The 19,938-nt window shown below is 40.2% G+C and overlaps 1 protein-coding gene across 2 annotated transcripts in view; it reads right to left on the minus strand.

Moving 5' to 3' along the window:
• The window catches only part of CUL4B (cullin 4B), a 55,819-nt gene that overhangs the window by 33,879 nt on the left and 2,002 nt on the right, over positions 1-19,938 (minus strand). The window contains exons 3-6 of one of the 2 annotated variants that reach the window (XM_063634853.1): positions 7,207-7,749; positions 5,062-5,177; positions 4,669-4,717; positions 2,050-2,117 (exon numbers count right to left, since the gene is read on the minus strand). In XM_063634853.1, the coding sequence (XP_063490923.1) occupies positions 2,050-2,117; positions 4,669-4,717; positions 5,062-5,177; positions 7,207-7,749 (776 nt within the window). The remainder of the gene's footprint in view (positions 1-2,049; positions 2,118-4,668; positions 4,718-5,061; positions 5,178-7,206; positions 7,750-19,938) is intronic. The other variant, XM_055269390.2, reaches the window with a different exon arrangement.

Consider the following 19,938-nt stretch of genomic DNA (forward strand, 5'->3'; position numbering starts at 1 on the left):
TAACAAAAATTCAACAACTGATATAGCAATAAGATCTACACTATCTCTCTTTTTATGTCAAGTAAAAATGGCTAAGATACTCTAAATATTGAAAAACTAAGAATCTGCTTAAAGGAAACCAACTATACAATGAAACCTAAACTCCTTTTCTTTTTACTTCCAGTAAACAGGGCTTAAACAAGACTGAAAATTATCAAGGACTAAGAATTTGTAAGTGCACATTTTAAAATTTTTTAGTATTTAATAATCTATTGTATATTTCAAAATAACAAAAAGTAGAATTTTAGTTGTACATTTTAAAAAACAGCAACAATAGTACTGATTAACGATTCAGTAAAAAGAGAAATACATAATACATAATAGACTAAGCTTTAAGACATCAACAGTGTGACAAAAGTTACATAGACTCCAACAGCTAGTCATCAACAATGCTAAGAATCTGACTGCTTTCTTACAATCATTGACTGCTTAAGCAACCAGATTTTACAATTCATAATAACCTATACTATTTGATTCTAGTCCTGTGGTCAACTACTCAATAAATGAATTGTTAATAGAAAGGTTCATCATTTAAGGTTTATTTCACAAAAAGGTAACTACAGTTCCCATTATTAATAATAAATAAAATTATTTTCATCAGAATTGAAGTATGGACTAGGCTTGACTTTAAAAATAGCTAGAGATTTATAGGAAAGATAAATGTTACACGCTCCTGTACAAACTCTCAGCATCTCCAAAAAAGGTAGCTGATCTTAAACACTGTACTAGGCCAGGCATGGTGGCTCATGCCTATAAGCCTGGCACTTTGGGAGGCCAAGGCGGGATGACTGCTTGAGGCCAGGAGTTCGAGAACAGCCTGGGCAACACAGCAAGACCCCCATATCTCTATTTAAACAAAACAAAACAAAACAAAACAAAACACTGCAGCTACTCATACAAAAGTTGATAACATGAGCTCATAATAGGATTATCAAAATAATCCTATTTAAAATATTACTTATTAATAGTAAAAAACTCACACCAAAACCAAAATTCCAACTGTACGATACCACATGTGAAAACAAGACACATTCTTTTTAAGCGTAGAGGGACACTGTTCCTAGAGAGTTCCTGTCTTTTTCTATTATTTTTTCAATTTCGCTAATGGTGTCTATTGAAGCACATTTGGAATGTAATCTATTTATCAGCCAGCTGCTGTGGCCCAGTGTAGATTTAGAATTTAAAATCGTGTGGCTTCAGAGCTCTAAAATAAAATGTAATTTTAAAATAAAGATTTCTAAAGACTCAAATATCTACTATCATTGATGACACATAACAATATACAGCAGGGACTGTGATAATTACTTTTTTGCAATATTTCATTTACGTCTAAAAAACCCTGCCATATAGGTAGCCATTAGTCTCACCATCTTGTAAATGAGGAAACCAAGACTTAGAGAAGTAACTCGCCCAAAGTTATATGATGAGTGACAGATCTGTAACCTAAGGCAGGCTGAACAGCTCAAAAGTCAGTGCATTTAATCAGTCTTATTTGTAGTCAATCAAAAACAAGCACGCAAACAAACAAAACAGTCAAATGAAAACATTAATCACTGCCTCACACCCACAGGATCTCAAGGTTGTCAAGGAAAGATAATTTTAAAACTCAGGTCCAATTCCAATTTAAAATTACTTTAAAAAGACAATGTTTGCTTACTGCAAGTGTACTTAGAACAGCATGTTCTTTTATAGAAATTAAAAACTTAGTAGGCAGTACATGCAACCCACACTAGGGACTTCCATACTTAAAGCTTTAAAGCAAAATGTTTTTTCATGCAGAAGTAAGTTCTAAGTAGATATATGCCAGTAAGTGTTTACCTCAGAGAAAGAGGGTGGGACAGGGGTTTGGAAAACTTTTGTATAACTACATATTTCCACATTATTTCAATTTTAGAAGAGTACTTTTTCTTATTTCCCACTCAGGTAGATTGAGAGAGTACTTCTAATTACGTTTCAATAAGTCAAAATCAAACAAGCACCTGAAGTCCAGATTATATGAAATAGCTTTACCTCCTTTATCCTCCTGTTTGAACTTGAACATCTCAAAATAATCTTTCTGAGAACAATCCAAAGGAACATTTATAAAATTAAGGTCAAAAACAGTAAAAGAGCTAAAAACCAATGCTTTTGAATTCATTACAGCAAAAGCAGTAAGGTATTATGAAAAATGCAAACAGTGAAGTTATAAGACTTGTGACTAGGCTAAAGAAATGCAACTGAACAACAGCAGGTAAAACTTACGAAGTACAAGAAAACAAAAACAAAAGATGCAAGCTCTATGCTCTTGAAAGAAAAAGATTTAACAGAATCAATATATCAGGAAAAGTATTTTCAAATCAAAAGCTCTGGAAAAATATTCAAGGTAAAGTAAATAGGGTTAATTAATAACCACAATAAACATTTGTTATAAATATGGAATATATATTACTGAAATTAAATATGCTGTATACCAGCATATCCAAATAAACACCATATACTATCCAAATAAACACCATTTATGCATGCACAAATAAAAATACTACTAAAATGATAAAGAGCTTTTTCCCTAAAGTAAAACAATTTAATTGTTTCAAACACTGCACTACAGTGGTATTCAAAGTACCAGGGTATAGTAGTGAGGTGGTACAGGAGTAAACGTGCAACGAACTAGAAATCCAGCACCTCAGTTTGAGTTGCCCCTGCTCTGCCAATATGTGACTCTGGGCAGGTTACTCAACTTCTCTGAGACTCAGTCTCCTCATCAATAAAGTGGGGATAGGCCAGGCGCGGTGGCTCACACCTGTAATCTCAGCACCCTGGGAGGTGGAGGTGGGTGGATCACTTGAGGTCAGGAGTTCGAGATCAGCCCGGCCAACATGGTGAAACTCTGTCTCTACTAAAAATACAAAAACTAGCAGGGCGTGGTGGCAGGCGCCTGTAATTCCAGCTACTTGGGAAGCTGAGGCAAGAAGATCACTTGAGCCCGGGAGGTGGAGGTTGCAGTGAGCCAAGATCACGCCACTGCACTCCAGCCTGAGTGACATAGCAAGACTCCATCTCAAAAAAAAAAAAAAAAAAAAAAAAAAAAGTAAGGATAGTAACTACTACCCTACGTACTCCAGAAAGGGTTTCCATAATGCTTATATGAGATAATACAAGATGAATCCCCTTTGCAGGCTGTCACGAACACCACAAAGAAAAAATATTGGACCACATGCTCTCTTAAGGCCTTTCCAAGTCAGTTTCATATTTTGGCTTTTATTGTTGTACATTTTAGGAGACGCATATATAATATGCCAAAAAAGCCATATGAAATGGGCTTATTCTTAATAGCTTAGTACTACAACTACTAGCTGACATTTGCATAGCATTACAATGCTTATAATGTTACATGGCATTATTACTATGTGTTGTGCACTGATTTGAGCATTATGCATGTACTGACTAATTTTCACAGCAACAGAAACTGGTGATCTCAATTGACATACTACAAGTGAAGAAGCTATACTGTGGCTTGTAAAAAAGTTTGACTCGTGATATCATCTTATATTTATAAGATTATAGTGCCTGGAGGTGTTTTCCACAAATATCTTATTTGATTCTTATCAGCAACCTTGTGAGATAGGTAGGGCAAATTATTATTTCCTCTACTTTAGAGAGAAGGAAATTTAAATTGAGAGTGATGGCTGGGTTTGGTAGCTCACGCCTGTAATCTCAGCACCTTGGGAGGTTGAGGTGACAAGACTGATGTAGCCCTGGAGTTCAAGACCAGCCTGGGCAACATAGCAAGACCCGTATCTCTTAGAAAAACAGGAAAAAAACTGAGAGGGCTTTAGTACCTGGCCCAAGATTACGAGGGTAACAGCAGTCAAAACTAGATCCCAAACCCATCTTCTGACTCCTAATCCAGGATTTGCCCATCACCATACTAGCTCTGCAACTAAAATATACAAATACTGATAAATCAAAACAACATAATTTCTTACAAGGTACTCATCAATACAAAAATTCAAGCTATTGTACTCTGAAGTATCTTTTTTTTTTTTTTGAGATGGAGTTTCACTCTTGTTGCCCAGGCTGGAATGCAATGGTGCGATCTCGGCTCACCGCAACCTCTACCTCCTGGGTTCAAGCGATTCTCCTGCCTCCGCCTCCTGAGTAGCTGGGATTACAGGCATGCACCACAATGCCTGGCTAATTTTGTATTTTTAGTAGAGACGGGGTTTCTCCATGTTGGTCAGGCTGGTCTCGAACTCCTGACCTCAGGTGATCTGCCAGCCTTGGCCTCCCAAAGTGCTGGGATTACAGGTGTGAGCCACCGTGCCCGGCCTGAAGTATCTTTTAACACCAAATCCCTGACACTCTACTGAAAGTAACTTCTTGAATTGGTTGTGTGTCAAATACACAGTAGGGAAAAATTTCTTGGTAGCAAGAGATTGCCCTTAGTAACTGCCCTTAACATTACTTTTAAGTGTAGGGACCCATTTGCTAAGTAAAGAATCTGAACCTCAGACTAAGCTGCTGGACTACAAACTGCTACTCATTTCTGGGCTAAGGTGCATCTTGTAGCCCAGGTATTAGAAAAATGTAAAGAACAAGAAAAAGAAATGGCAAAGTCTACTATTAAGAAGGAGGTAGAATAAAGGATATGAATAATATCTGCATGTCTTGAGGCCTTTCCTATGGGTAGGTAACACAACTAAGAAACAATTATCACAATAGAATGACATGTCACCAGAAATCATCTTTGGGATTCATGCTATAGGATTACATTATAGGTAGAACTTCTATTACACCAAGGTACACGTAACTGTAATTCCTTATCAGAGGGGTCAAAGATAAGCACAACTTATACCGGTATGACTGTACCCATGGTTTATGTGAGAATATGTGGTCTAATTATAGAGTTCATCAATTAATGGAAAAACTAAAATTAGAAGGGAACCAAAAGTCTACTTAAGAACCTATTTCAGAAAGCAAAATCCATATACATCCCACCTCAATTTATGTTAATCAAATCTGGTTATGCATATTAATACATACCTGGTAGAGTTCTTCTAAATTGTACTTAATTGAAGTACTATTCTGAATAGCTTCCACTGCTTCTTTCAGTTTTTGCCAGGTTTCATCTGTGTAGTTTTCTGGTAATTTAGGCTTATCTAGATGATATGTAAAAGATTGGTATCAGAATACCATGTCAGATATAGTAACCAAAGATCCATAAAATACAATAGCATTACTATTTTTAGGGTAAATTGTGATCTTTATAACTATTACACCTAATCATTAAAGTAACCACTGTATTTAAGCTTAATATAAAGAATAAAATTTGAAATGCCATAATACTGTTTAAGTCATTTTGACTCACCTATTAAAACTGAAGGTGAGGTTTTTCTCCTATTGATTGTATTGCTTCAAAAAAATAAAAATTCAAGAATGACCATAAAAAATAACAATCCTGATCTTATTTCATCATGTGTAAAACCTAAGTCGACAGGAATTTTTAACCTGAGATTTAAAGTACTGTCTATGTGCAAGGTACTTTATAAGCCTCTTAATCTTCCCAACAATACCCTGAGGAATCTATTTTACAACCGAGGAAACTGAGGCTGGAACTCATTTAGTAAGCTTGCCCAAGGTCATCATAGCTAGTCAATGGCAAAGCTGGGATTCTAATTCAGGTCTGTTTGACCCCCAAATTTATGCAGCATCTATAGAAACGGAAACATCTTAACTCAGGTTTTAAACTACATTTAGGAGCAGAGTGAAATTTTTAAAGATTAAAAGAAACCATGTTGCATTTTCAGAATAGAAAGAAACATCTTACTCTAGGCTTTAAACTTCACTGACTAGCAATGAGTGTGGGGAAAAAACTTTTAATTAGAACATCCAAATGCCTTAATGATATGCTTTTATTTTAGGAGGGAGAGAAAAAAATCTCTGAAACCAATTTGAAAATGCAACCAGGATCATAACTCATTTAAAAATCTTTAGCTATAAAATCCATATATTTTTAAGTGAAATAATGAAAACGTTAGTCAATTACAATTCATATTGACTTCAGAAAGCTCTACTATTAAATCAGAAACTGAGAGCCTGGGTATGGGAAGGTAGTGATATAAAAAAGAAAGGGTTAAAAATAGACAACACCATAGCCCTCTGCTTGAGACAAAATAGAGCATATTCCTGATTTCCACACAATGTTAAAAACACAAGCATAGAGAACCTAATCTTCTCAATACTAATATTCAGCCACAAAGCACTTATCTCATAAATATTACTTAAGTTCATTCATTTACTTCTCTATTTAATAAACACTGTAGCACTGATTACCTGGCAGTTAAGGGTGTTGAAAAAGTAAGTCAGAAAAACAGAAACACATTCAACAGATAAAAATTAATTCAGCTCAAATACATTTTTAAAAATTGCTGATTTTATATTTGCATCAATGTATTCATAATACTCTCCTCACATATCTCAAACACGGTCTTAACAAATTTTCCTAAAAGCTGCAGGTCGACACTTTAAAATTCATTTTAGTGATGGAAAAAATAGATGTAGTAATTGTTCCTATCTTTAGACTAGTGGTACACAGAGCTACTACTGTGTATACACAATGTTTTTCACTTTCAAACCCTACCTTTGGAAAGAAATGCAGAGAACATAAATTTTTCTGCAAATACTGCTTCCAAATGAGTTTCATGAATACAGTATAAATCTAATTATAAATCTTATTTGAGCATAAAAAGATCACTATTGCTACCTGCATTTCTAGGCATTGGATAATGTGGCCTACTGAAGCATAAAAATAAAAATCCCAGCAGTGCCAAGGCTCGCTATGCACCTGAAATAAATAAACCTCTTTAGAATACAAATTTCTCACCTGTAAAATCCGGATCAATCATACCGATTGTCAGTGTTATAGGGAATAACAGATTAAATACAATAGGTTGAAAAAGACCTCAAAATACTGCATAGAAACACCCCGGTGTATGCTTCAGCACAAGGATCCTAACCACCCCCGGAAAATGAACCCTCCACCAAAAAAGGACCTCCCCTCCACCTCATTGATTATGCATAAAACATTAGGCCACCTCCAAACTGTTTAATATATTAACATAAATACAGCACGTGACCCCTCGAGTGTCAAATCCTTATTAGGTGATTATGGATTTTGGCCTTGGTTACCTTTAAAGTTCTTGATCACTAACTTCTTAGCAGAGCCAGGCTTGCTGTTAGCAAAGCTAGAGACGGTGGTAGAAGATTTGGCTAGGCCGTTTGCATGATGCACCGAAGCCACAGAAGAGATTAATATACTCTTATTTTTAAGTTGCTGCTGCTGAGATGTTGCAGCAGTTGGTGAAGATGAGGAGGAGGAGGAGGAGGATTCCTCAGCCATCTTCGCATCAAACCCTACAAACTCCAGGGTGTCTTCAAAACGCAGCTTCTTCTGTATCGGTACGTGGCTGGAAGCAGCCACTGAAACCCCCAGGCAGAAGGACGAGGTTGAAGGGGATGCCGAATCCCTGGGTTGTAAAGGAGGAGTGGAAGAGGAGGAAGAGGTGGAATCAAAGTCTTCTCTCTCGTTACTACTGTTACTGCTGCTACTGCTGCTGCTGTTTAACTTTCTCTTCTTGGCAGAGGTGGGCGGAGTGGTGCTGGTATTACCATCAGTGGCAGATCTGACCTCCTGAGCAGCAGCAGCAGCTGAGGGACTGGGGGAAGAAAAACCTGTTGGAAACATGAAAATAGCGGGGTCAACAGGCAGAGGAGCATCAAAAACCTACGTTTATGCCTGCGTGCGTGTAGGAGAGAAGGTGGCAATGCTAGAGGGGGAAGGGAAGAAAGAAGAGAGGAGAAACACAGAGGACGAGAAGGAAAGTGAAGGAGGGGGGGCTACACCGGGGGAATGGGAGGGTTTGGGAAGGCGGATAGGCTGACACCAGGAGTGAGCAGAACGAGGGGGGAGAGCGAATGAGGAGGCAGACAGGTAAACGGCCGTGCCGTCCCCCTCCCCTGCTTTTCGATCTCTCTCCCCCACTTTCTGCAGGAGCGACTCAGCGAGTCTGTGAGGCTGCAGCTCCTCCTCCTTTTCTCCCTCTCCCTGGGAGGGGAGAAGCTGTGGTTGGGGGAAAGGGGGAGGGGGAAAGAACCAGGGCTTGTTATTGTCAATAGCACAAGAGGCTAAAGATGGCGCCATTTCCGGTCACGCGGCGCCGAGGGAGGGGCGGTGTCAACCTCTGGGAGTGGGGGTGAGGGAAGCGCTGCAGCCGCCCGGGGGGCGGGGGAGCTCGCGCGTGAGGGGGCGGCTGGAAAGGGGCGGCTAAAGTGCCCCAGACGCTCGCGCTAGTTCGCTCCTGCTCCCGCTCCCCTTCGCGCTCCCCTTTCCTGGCAGCGCCTTCCTTCCCTGGCCCACCGGGAACTCCCACTCCCTTCTTAACGGTCCCGCGGGAAGCTCCGCGCCGCAGCGCCCTTACCGGAAGTGACTGGGCAGACACTTTTCATAGCGCCCAGATCCCGAAGCCCCCAGGTCCGCAGGACTTGAGTGGGGGGGGAAGGGGGGAGGGAGAAACCGGGGGAAAGAAAAGTGGATAGGAGGAGGGGGCGGGCCTTCGAGACACCTTCGGAGCTCCTGATTGGAGCTTTCTGAAGGCGAGGGGGTGGGGGGGTGGCGGGAGGAGCGGGAAGGAGCCTCGGGGGAGGGAAGGTAGTGACGGCGAGGGGCGGAGTGAGCTAGCTGGGAAAACGGAGGAGGAGGAAGAGGAGGAGAGAGGGAGGGACGGAATAAAACGTAAGGGTCCGGGAGAATAGGAACTTTGAAAGAGATAAAAGAATAAGGAGTGGTTGCAAGGCTAGGGGAGTAACCCTAAATAGAGGAAAACGTAATCATGCCATTATGCCCGCTGCTGGAGAGGAATGTCCCGATGTTAAGATAGGAAAGGAGAAGAAAACGAGCTAAGATAGGAAGAAAAGGACTTTTTGATTCGGTGCCGCTATAAATTGTTTCTGTTGTATCTCAGGGCACCACAGACCCAAGGCTGAATAAGGCTTGAATTTTGATGCCTTTTTCTTTCATGTAGCTGTAAATCCTTTTATCTTACTACCAGGAGCATTTTCTAAGCTGGCTGGCCAAATTAAGGGTGTATTCTAAGGCGAAGAAATAGGTAACTAACCCCTCACCCACCCAGCACTATGCCCAGGACCGTCCTAACCCCCGCTCTATCAGTCCTTAACTCAGTAATTTATAGACCAAACAAAGCTAAGACCCACTTCCTTCTTTTGCCAAATCTCAGTTTACGTGCTGTCCCAAAGGAGACATTTTAGAACAATATCGGCAAAAGTCAGTGTTTTCTACTAATGTCTTTCATGAGCCCACGCTTTACAGTTGAATACTGATTTTAAAAATCTTTAAATTTGGTTAAATTAGCAACAATAAACCTTGTAAATTCCCTGTTGGGAGTTTTTACTTAACCTTGGGGCATTCTCAGAGGGAGGTAACACAATATCAAAAACTAAATTTGCTAACCTGTTGATCATTCTAACTGCAAATGCATTCAGTTAGCATGTATGGTAAGACTATGCAAGGTCTCTGCCCTTGAGAAGCCAGTAGGGGAAGATAGTTTCAAAACTAATTTCCATAACAATATTATGACACATATACAAAGTGCTGTCAGAAGAGGCAAAGCAAGAAATTTGGGAGAAATCTGGAATAGGAAGAGTTCTACAGAGATTATGTTTATGCTGTGTCTCAAAGTGGGAGTTGCCAAAAAGACAAGAGGGAACAGGATGAAAGGCATTCTGGGGAATGGAAACAAGGGCAAAGCAAGGAGTGAAAGGGCCTGGCCTGTTTATGGAAACATGGAAAGTGCAGTGAGGCTGGGAAGTAGGATGTCTGGCTGGGAGTAAGGAAGATGAGGCTCAAAAGTGCCTGGCACACCAAGCCAAGAATTTGGAGTCTACTCTGTAGGCGATCATAGATAGTAGGGAGACAATCCAGCAAGCAGAGCTTTTACAAACCAGGGGTGACAGGATTGTGAGTGGAGTAAAAGCAGCTTGTATGGTATACCTTGTGATAGATGAATCAGAACCCTGCAAATAAATCAACTTTCTAACTTTGTTTAAACAGGCCCACTTGTTTTTGTGTCTTGAAAAGTCCCTGATTAAAATGCAAATCAACTTTTGGCATTATTAGACAATATCATTGCTATTTGATGACAGCCTGCTGAAAGCAAGGCTCTAATGGAACTTAGAACCCCTGAGAAGGGAGATAGGGGCCTGAAAGGAGACAGATGGAAGCACTCCTATCTGTTTTGAATATACCACATAGTTTTTTTCGTTTTGTTTTGTTTTGAAGACAGAATCTTGCTGTGTCGCCCAGGCTGGAGTGCAGTGGTGTAATCTTGGCTCACTGCAACCTCTGCCTCCTGGGTTCAAGCGATTCTTGTGCGTCAGCCTCTTTGAGTACCTGGGACTACAGGCGTGTATCACTACGCCTGCTAATTTTTTTTTGTATTTTTAGTAGAGTCAGGGTTTATCCATGTTGGCCAGGCTGGTCTCGAACTCCTGGCCTCAAGTGATCCGCCTGCCTCAGCCTCCCAAAGTGCTGGGCCTACCATATAGTTCTTGCTGCCCAAACAGAAACAGTAAACTCTTAAGGCCAGGAAAGACGCCTTAAACATTGAGCTTTCCTTTATCGTGTCTCACAGTTCACAAAATGCTGAACCACTGTAAATGCAGGGTAAATGCTTATTGAATTGAGTATTTCATTGCATGTGAATAAAATAATGTTGTGTCTTTATAAGGGAGGATTAACTGACTCATTTTCAGGATTTAATAACAAGGTTGTTCTAATTCATGTAGTTAAAATCTTTAGGAGGGTATATGAAGTGCTAGCCATTTAAAAAATTACAAATATTAGTGTAACTGAAAGGGAATGGACATAAAGATAAGAGAAAGCTGCTTTTGCCATACAAAGATAAACTTTTCTACTCACCTAAATGATAGCTGAGTCCTGTTAATATTTAACTACATTCTAGTAATAATAGTTCCATATCTCACATGGTTATCTAAGCCCTTCAGTCTTCTGAGTTATATGTTGGTTTTAAAAAGCACAGATCTGGCCACGCATGGTGGCTCATGCCTGTAATCCCAGCACTTTGGGAGGCCAACGTGGGTGGATCACATGAGACCAGGAGTTCCAAACCAGCCTGGCCAATATAGTGAAACTCCATTTCCACTAAAAATACAAAGATGGGCCGGACATGGTGGTGTTCGCCTGTAATCCCAGCTACTCAAATGGCTGAGGCAAAAGAATCCCTTGAACCTGTGGCAGAGGTTGCAGTGAGCCAAGCTCACACCACTGCACTCCAGCCTGGGCGACAGAGTGAGACCTTGTTATAAAAAACAAACAAACAAACAAAAAAAACAAGGCCAGGTGGCTCAGGCTTGTAATCCCAAAACTTTGGGAGGCTGAGGCAGGCAGATCACCTGAGGTCAGGGGTTCAAGACCAGCCTGGCCAACATGGTGAAACCCCATCTCTACTAAAAACACAAAAATTATCCGGGCACGTTGGAGGGTGCCTGTAATCCCAGCTACTTGGGAGGATAAGGCAGGAGAATCGCTTGAACTCGGGAGGTGGAGGTTGCAGTGAGCTGAGATTGTGCCACTGTACTCCTGCCTGGGCAACAGAGCAAGACTCTGTCTCAAAAAAAACAAAAACCTCCCAAGTTGGTTTGTAAAATATCTTTTACATCAAGAACCAAATAATTGAGGCTAGTTGAAGAACATAAGCATGTATTCTGTACACCCAAATGTTTGCCAACCAACGTTAAACACATTCTCAACATTAAAATACATTTTCAAGGTTGAATTCACGGGAGCCACACTAATCAAGATGTGTAATGTAGGACACCATACAATTATAGCCATTATCAGACTAAACCAGACTGGGCACTTAACACATATTCCATATTTAGGATCTTTCATCTTGTGAGTTCAACTCATACCTTAGAAACATTAATTAAACTTTACAATTTTGCCACATGAGGTGTAGTTATTATTGGCCGCCTTTTAACCAAGCTGTTTATAAAGGTAGGTATATGTGTATAGGAAGAAATACAAACAAAGACAGGGAGCTAGCTTTTATAATGTCAATTCCTTTATTTCTGTGGACATCTCCCTAAAAAGGCAAAGTGTAACCCATTTCCCCTTTTTGATCACAGGGATTCCCCAGGGTGCTTGGGGAATCAAGATGTGTAATGTAGGACGCCATACAGTTATAGCCATCTGGGGTGCTTTAGGTCCTCTCCAGATATACCAGTGGCTTGCCACTAGACAGACACTCCTGGAAGCCTTCCTATCCAATGGGTGGGATTTTCCTTAGGAATGGGAGAGACTGCTTGCCCAGGGGAATCTGAAGATGTTTCTGAGATGCATTAAAAAAAAAAAGCAAAAACCAAAACAAAACAGAAAAAACGGCTAGGCACAGTGGTTCACACCTGTAATCCCAGTACTTTGGGAGGCCAGGGTGGGTGGATCACTTGGCCAGGAGTTTGAGACCAGCCTGGGCAACATGGCGATACTCCGTCTCTACTAAAAATACAAAAATTAGTCAGGCATGGTGGTGCACATCTGTGGTCCCAGTTACTTGGGAGGCTGAAGCAGGAGAAGTGTTTGAACCCGGGAGGCAGAGGTTGCAGTCAGCCGAGATTGCACCACTGCACTCCAGCCTAGGTGACAGAGTGAAAAAAAAAAAAAAAAAAAAAACTGCTAGGTAAAAGGCAGTCCATTTTCTTCATCCACTTTTCTGAAGGATCATCTTTGAAGCAGGAAAGTACAGAGAAGGCAAACTAAGCAATGCTGAGATAGTAAAGATTGTATCATAATAAGGGCTTTGTTATGCTATCAACACCAATGGGCTGCTGAGCAGGCCAAAGCTCAAGCAAAAATAATCCAACTACACAATGTGAATTCATCCATTTCCCATCCCGAGATTGCTATATAAAAGCAAGGAAAGTAATAACATGTGCTGAACCTATGTGCTAAGTAAAATGTAAATAGATTTCATATGTATGTGTGTGTGTGTATAGGTATATATATATATTTATATATATATATATTTGGGTTTTTTTTTTGAGATGGAGTTTTGCTCTTGTTGCCTAGGCTAGAGTGCAATGGCACTACCTCGGCTCACTGCAACCTCCACCTCCCGGGTTCAAGTGATTCTTCTGCCTCAAGCCTCCCAAGTAGCTGGGATTACAGGCATGCAGCACCACGCCCGGTTAATTTTGTATTTTTAGTAGAGACGGGGTTTCTCTATGTTGGCCAGGCTGGTCTCAAACTCCCAACCTCAGGTGACCTGCCCGCCTCAGCTTCCCAAAGTGCTGGGATTACAGGTGTGAGCCACCGCGCCCAGCCAAATTTCATATTTTTAACAAAATTGTTTATCTTACATCGCCTGAAGTTACTGACTTAGTACATCAACCATTCAAGCACTTCGTTCCTTAGCTCAGAGATTTTATCTGTCATACCTGTGAACCATCTGGAAAGCAGATTTAAGGACTAAAAGTTAGAGATAGGCTGTTTTCCCTGAGGGTTTGGGAGTGGGGAGCCAGACCAGCCACAGATGACTTCTCCCTTGGGTGCTGCCAAGGACTTGCTTATGGAGTTGCTGGGCCTATATATATATATATTTGGCGAGCTGATGTGCCATGGCATGGGCCTATTTTTAACATTCTGTTTACTTTATTGATGTCTCTCAAAGTCCCTCCAACCCCACCCTGCTCAATGTTTGATCTAATGGCATTCAGCTTTTCTTTTTCTCACAGACAAGGCCAATTTAGAATTTTTTTTTTTTTTTTTTTTTTTTTTTGAGACAGAGTCTGGCTCTGTCACCCAGGCTGGAGTGCAGTGGCGCGATGTTGGCTCACTGCAATCTCCATCTCCCAGGTTCAAGTGATTCTCCTGCCTTGGCCTCCCAAGTAGCTGGCATTACAGGTGTGCGCCACCATACCCAGCTAAATTTTTTGGTATTTTTAGTAGAAATGGGGTTTCGCCATGTTGGCCAGGCTGGTCTTGAACTCCTGACCTCAGGTGATCCGCCCACCTCGGCCTCCCAAAGTGGTAGGATTACAGGCATGAGCCACTGCACCCAGTGCCAATTTAGATTTAAATCCGGGGTTCCCAACTCACTGTACAATAGAATGACCTGGGAGGTTTTTTTTTGTTGTTTTTTAATCTTTACTCAGGTCCAAACCTAGTCAGTCCAATTCAGTCAGAATCTCTGTGAGGAGGACCTCAATTATCAGTATTTTTAAGAAGCTCTTGGCCAGATGTGGTGGCTCATGCCTGTGCCTGTAATCCCAGCACTTTGGGAGGCCGAGGCAGGAGGATTGCTTGAAGCCAGGAGTTCAAGACCAGCCTGGTCAACAAAGCGAGACCCTGTCTCTATCAAAAAATAAAAATAAAAAATTAGCTGCATGTGGTGGCACATGCCTGTAGTCCCACCACTTTGGGATGCTGAGATGGGAGGATTGCTTGAGCCCAGGAGTTCCAGCTGCAGTGAGCTATGATGGTGCCAATGCACTCCAGCCTGGGTGACAAAGTAAGACTCTGAAGAAAAAAAAAAAAAAAAAGCAGCTCTCCAGGTAATTCTACATACCTCCAAGTTTGGGAAACCATAGTTGTAGGTGAAATAAGTATGTCTTGTGATTTGAATGGGACTGATAAGCCCTTGTATCCCCTTTAATGCCTGAAATTTCATGATTATTTATTCACTTATTTGGATAACACATTGCCTCCTTCTCTAGGATCCTTTTTTAAAGTGCAAATTAGCCAAGGAGACTTAGTTCCTAACCCTTTAAGGTGAATGCCTCTTGGAGGAAAAAGGCTAATAGGAAAGTCCTAAGAGCCTGGAGGTAAACAGAACTAGGAGAAGCCACTGCATTAGGGAGTGGTGAGAGGTGAGGTTACCAACCAGGAAGGAAAGATTTTTGAGAGTACATTTTGCTGACCTCACAGTATTGCCTAGGGCCAATCCTGCTTTTTGATGACTGTATATTTAAAACCTAATCAAGTTTGACAGCTTATCTAAGCTGCCAAAATCATACTGAAAGAAAATTTAAATATTTTTTATAAGCAAAGCAGAGAGCAGACATTGGGTATATAGGTTTAGAGCTATCCCTAAATGCCCAACTTTTAAATTATCACTCACTTTAGGGAAGTTTCTATTACCAAGTCATGTATTTTTCCTGCTTCTATTACTAAATGTCCTTTATTCCCACCAACAGCATTATTTCTCTCTCCAATTGCTTTGGTCATTCAACAAAAATGTATTGAGCAAATACTCTCAGCAACGCATGGTGCTAGATGCCATGAGGGAATACAGAATAACACAAAATTCAATTTGTAGTTGAATTCAATTTTCAAAGCACTTTCACATACAATCTTATTTTATCCTGATAAACACACTGTGAGATAGATCAAGTACCATCCCCACTGTACAGATAAGAAATAGGCTCAGCAAAGGAGGTTAAAATTATTTGCTAAAATCACAAAGCACACAGACCTAAGTCCAGTTCTTCACTGACTCCAAATACAGTACTTCCCATAGTTTACATAATTTCGTAAGGAGACTTTCCATAAAATAGTCTCAAGTAGTAGACATGTTAGAAAAAGACGTTCAGAGCCCCACTCACCAAGATAAAGAAATGAAGAATAAGAAAATAACTCCTTTATTGAGATAAGCCAAATCAAAATGCCCAAAAGGAGACCAAGCTTGCATGCAGTTCAGGCCACGATCAAGCAGGTAGGACAAAACAGCAGGCAATGCACATTTAAGGATATGGTGGCAATTTTGTTCTAGAGAATCAGTCTATTCTCTGGCTGGACCCTCAGCCAGTGGCTGATCTTCACAAGAGGTAGAAACTGGCTGCTTCTCCTGGCCAAATCCAGGAAAACAGTGAAGGAACCCTGCCGGCAGACCCATTATGATCTACTCCCTTAGTATACAAAGACAACCCTTGCCCTCCATTCTCAATTGGCAATGTAGGTTTAGAGCTATCCCTAAATGCCCAACTTTTAAATTATCTCACCTTAGGGAAGTTTCTATTACCAAGTAATATATTTGGTGGGTAAGGCAGACAATTACAAGACAGAGTGACAAAGGCTGCTATGAGAACGCAGAGGTGGGACACCTGGCCCAGCCTAGGAGAGTGAGGTGGGGTGCAGCGGAGGAAGGGAATTAATAATAGCTTCTAGAGAAAGAAATCCAATTTAAATCCCCGAGAGTGAGTGGGAATTAGCCAGGCAAAGGGAGTGAAAGGGAGCAGGGGGCATAAAGAAGGAAGATAGGAAGCACGTTTAAATCCTAAAGGAAGAGAGAGTAAGGCACATTCAGGACATTGCAAGGAGACTAGTTATTAAAGTGTAACTTCAGTCCTAACCAGAAACTCTGAAGAGCTAATGAAGGAAGTGAAGGCAGCATCCCAATCTCAAGTCTGGTACAGCAATCTTAGGCCTCTTAGTACCAAATCTTACTCATATACCCTACTTGCTGTTGGAGCTGTGGCTACAGATAACACTTCTTGCCTTGAGCCACACTGGTTCAGGAATTGGATTTACAAGTCAAGCTCACTCTTAGATATAGGAGGTGAGAATCACAAAGGGGGAGAATAGGGTTTGACACGTGCAAAGTAAGACAAGGGCAGACTTGATAATAAGAACCACAATACTGGGCAACACTACAGAAATTCAGATGAACTACAGCAGGGTTTGGAAACTACAGCCCATGGACCAAACCCTGCCCTTTACCTGTTTTTGTAAATAACGTTTTATTGGAACATTGCAATATTTATTTGTCTACGTATTTTCTGTGGCTGCTTTTATGCTAAAACAGCAGAGTTTAGAGTTTTGACAGAGACCATATGGCCCACAGAGTCTAAAATGGTTCCTATTAGTTCTTTAACAGAAAAAAAAATTGCCAATCCTTGCATTTGAATATACTAATTGTTAAAAATAGAGACATGGCACAAAGGAGAAAGTGATTTAGAACATGCTAAGGATTTTCTATTCCTAGTCTGCATACAGACTTCAAAGGATGGCAAGAGGATATTCTTTGATAAGAAAATGGCTAAATAAATTGTGGTATAGTCACATAATGAAATACTATACAGCACTGAACAATGAATAAATTACAGCCATGTGCATAAGTCTCAAACAATGTTATGTGAAAAACACAAATCACCAAATAATATCTACAATTTGATAACTTTTTAAATAAAGCTCAAAAATAAGAAAAACTTGCAGATATATAATATGGTAAAGGTATTAAAGTATAGAAGGAAAATAGCTGGGTGATATGGCATGCACCTGTAATCCCAGCTACTTGGGAGGCTGAGGCGGGAGGATCGCTTGAGCCCAGGAGTTTGAGACTAGCCTGAGCAACACAGGGAGATAATAAAAAAAAAAGGGGGTGGAGTGGGGTGGGGGGAATAATTAATATAAGATCCGGGATAGGAGATTGCTCTAGGGGAAGTGTGGGAGGAAAATTTAGGGAAGGGGAATTTAGGTAGATTCAAAAGCATCAGTAATGTTCTAGTTCTTACACACAGATGATGGATTCCTGGACGTTTATTTAATAATTATGCTCCATAAATTACACATCATACATCTTTTGTATGTATTAAAATTACACAAGTCGCCATAGTGTTTGCAGAAATTTTTAAAATTAAACTAAAAGGTTTTTTGAAAAAAAGTTTCAAGACGGGAAGTGGTGACTTATTGAAGGCAGACTATGACAGTATGCAGAAAGAATGGTCCACAATATGGGGGCTTAACGTTGTAATCTGTATATTAATCATACAAATCCAAACTTAATTTGTAGTATCAGGACAGTGAGATCTAGAGATCTATGGATTACTTGAAAAGGGGAACAGTGTGTGCAAAGACATGGAGGCATGAGAAAGATCGTGGTCCATTTAGGCAACTGTTTACAGGTGACCCTTGAACAACTGGGGTTTAAACTGTGATGGTCCATTTATACACATATTTTTTCAATAAATACAGTCGGCCCTCTGCATGGGCGGGTTCCACATCAGCAATCAAGCAGGAATGGAAAACACAGGATTTGCAGGATTGGAAACCTGTAAAGGGAAGGCCAACTTTTTGTATCTGTGGGTTCCGCAGAGCTGACTGTGGGAGTTGAATATGCACCGATTTTGGTATCTGCAGGGTTCGTGGAGCCAGTTCCCTGCAGATACCTTGGAACAACCATATTACCATGCTATGTGACTGATGTTCAGTAGACCTGTGGAGGAATGATGAGAGATGAAGACAGAGAGGTGGGCTGGGTTCAGATCATGGCGAATATTGTATGTCATCCTCCAGAGTTTAGATTCTATCTAGTAGGTCATGGGTAACCACTGAAGGGCATCAAATATGGAAGGGAGTAATATAACCAGAGGTACAGTTAGAAATGTCCAGGTCTTGGCCAGGCATGGTAGCTCATGCCTGTAATCCCAGCACTTTAGGAGGCTGAGGTAGGCGGGTCACTTGAAGTCAGGAGTTCAAGACCAGCCTGACCAACATGGTGAAACCCTGTCTTTACTTAAAAAATACAAAATTAGCCGGGTGTGGTGGTGCATGCCTGTAATCCCAGCTACTTGGGAGGCTGAGGCAGGAGAATTGCTTGAACCCAGGAGGCGGAGGTTGCAGTGAGCCGAAATCATGCCATATAGCACTCCAGCCTGAGCAACAAGAGCAAAACTCCATCAAAAAAAAAAAAAAAGAGAAAGAAAAAGAAAAAGAAAAGAAATGTCCAGGTCTCAACGACCTTTGACTACAAAATAAGGTGAAATCTCCACTCAGTCCCTGTTCCTCGACTAAAACCAGCCCCCAAAGGTAACCTCAGTTAAGTTTGCTGATTAAAGATCTTTTTCTATACACTTAACCAACATGCAGAGTTTTTGCTTTTTTTAAAAAAAGGATCACACAGAATAAATTTTTCTGTGACTTTATTTTTTGCTTAATATTATATCATGAACATCTTTCCTTGTCACTACACACAGATCTACTTCACTATTTTTAAGGGCAACACAGTGTACTATATATGGATACATATTCCTATCACTTAAAAAAATCTAATTATCACACGTTATTGTTGTTGCTTTTTTCTCTCACCTTACGTTGCTGGACTGACAATTTCCTTTGTTTCTTTGTTCAACTATTAGTGTTTTGGAAGTTCTACATACTATTTACATTCTATTAATGGTCACCTTTCAGTTCTGTTTAGTTATGCAAATGATATATAAACATTCTTTGTGTAAGAAAAAATTTAAACAATATAAAAGAATATAGGATAAAAAGTGTAAGTGTTGGTGGTCAGATAAGCATACAAAAAAAGAAAAATAAATAAAATTAAATTAAAAGTGTCTCTTTTACCTGTTAAATTTGGTGCATCACCTTCCTCAGCATTTATGTACGTATGTACTTGTATATATACAAATAGGAAGCTTTCATATTTTTTCAAATGGCATAATTACTGTACATATAGCTCTACAATTTGCTTTTTTCGCTTAATATATATTAGAGATCTGTCCATGACAGTATATAGAGATCTACCTCATTCTTTTTAAGGGCTTTATACTATTTTACAGTAAAAATATACCATATTGTATTAAACCATTCCCCTATTTCTGGACATTTGGTTATTTCCAATTTTTGTGACTACAAACATGCTCCAATGAACATCCTTGTAACATAAATCTGTGCATGTATGAAAGTATTTCTGAGGATATATTTGAAAAAGTAGAATTGGGTCAAGGGGAAGGTATATTTAAAATTTCGATACACTGTCATATTTACCCTTCAAAAATGTTGTGCCAACATATGATCCCCACCTTTTGAATGACTGTTAACTGCCC

This window comes from Symphalangus syndactylus, chromosome X (assembly GCF_028878055.3).
Source record: "Symphalangus syndactylus isolate Jambi chromosome X, NHGRI_mSymSyn1-v2.1_pri, whole genome shotgun sequence".
Classification (NCBI taxonomy): Eukaryota; Metazoa; Chordata; class Mammalia; order Primates; family Hylobatidae; genus Symphalangus; species Symphalangus syndactylus.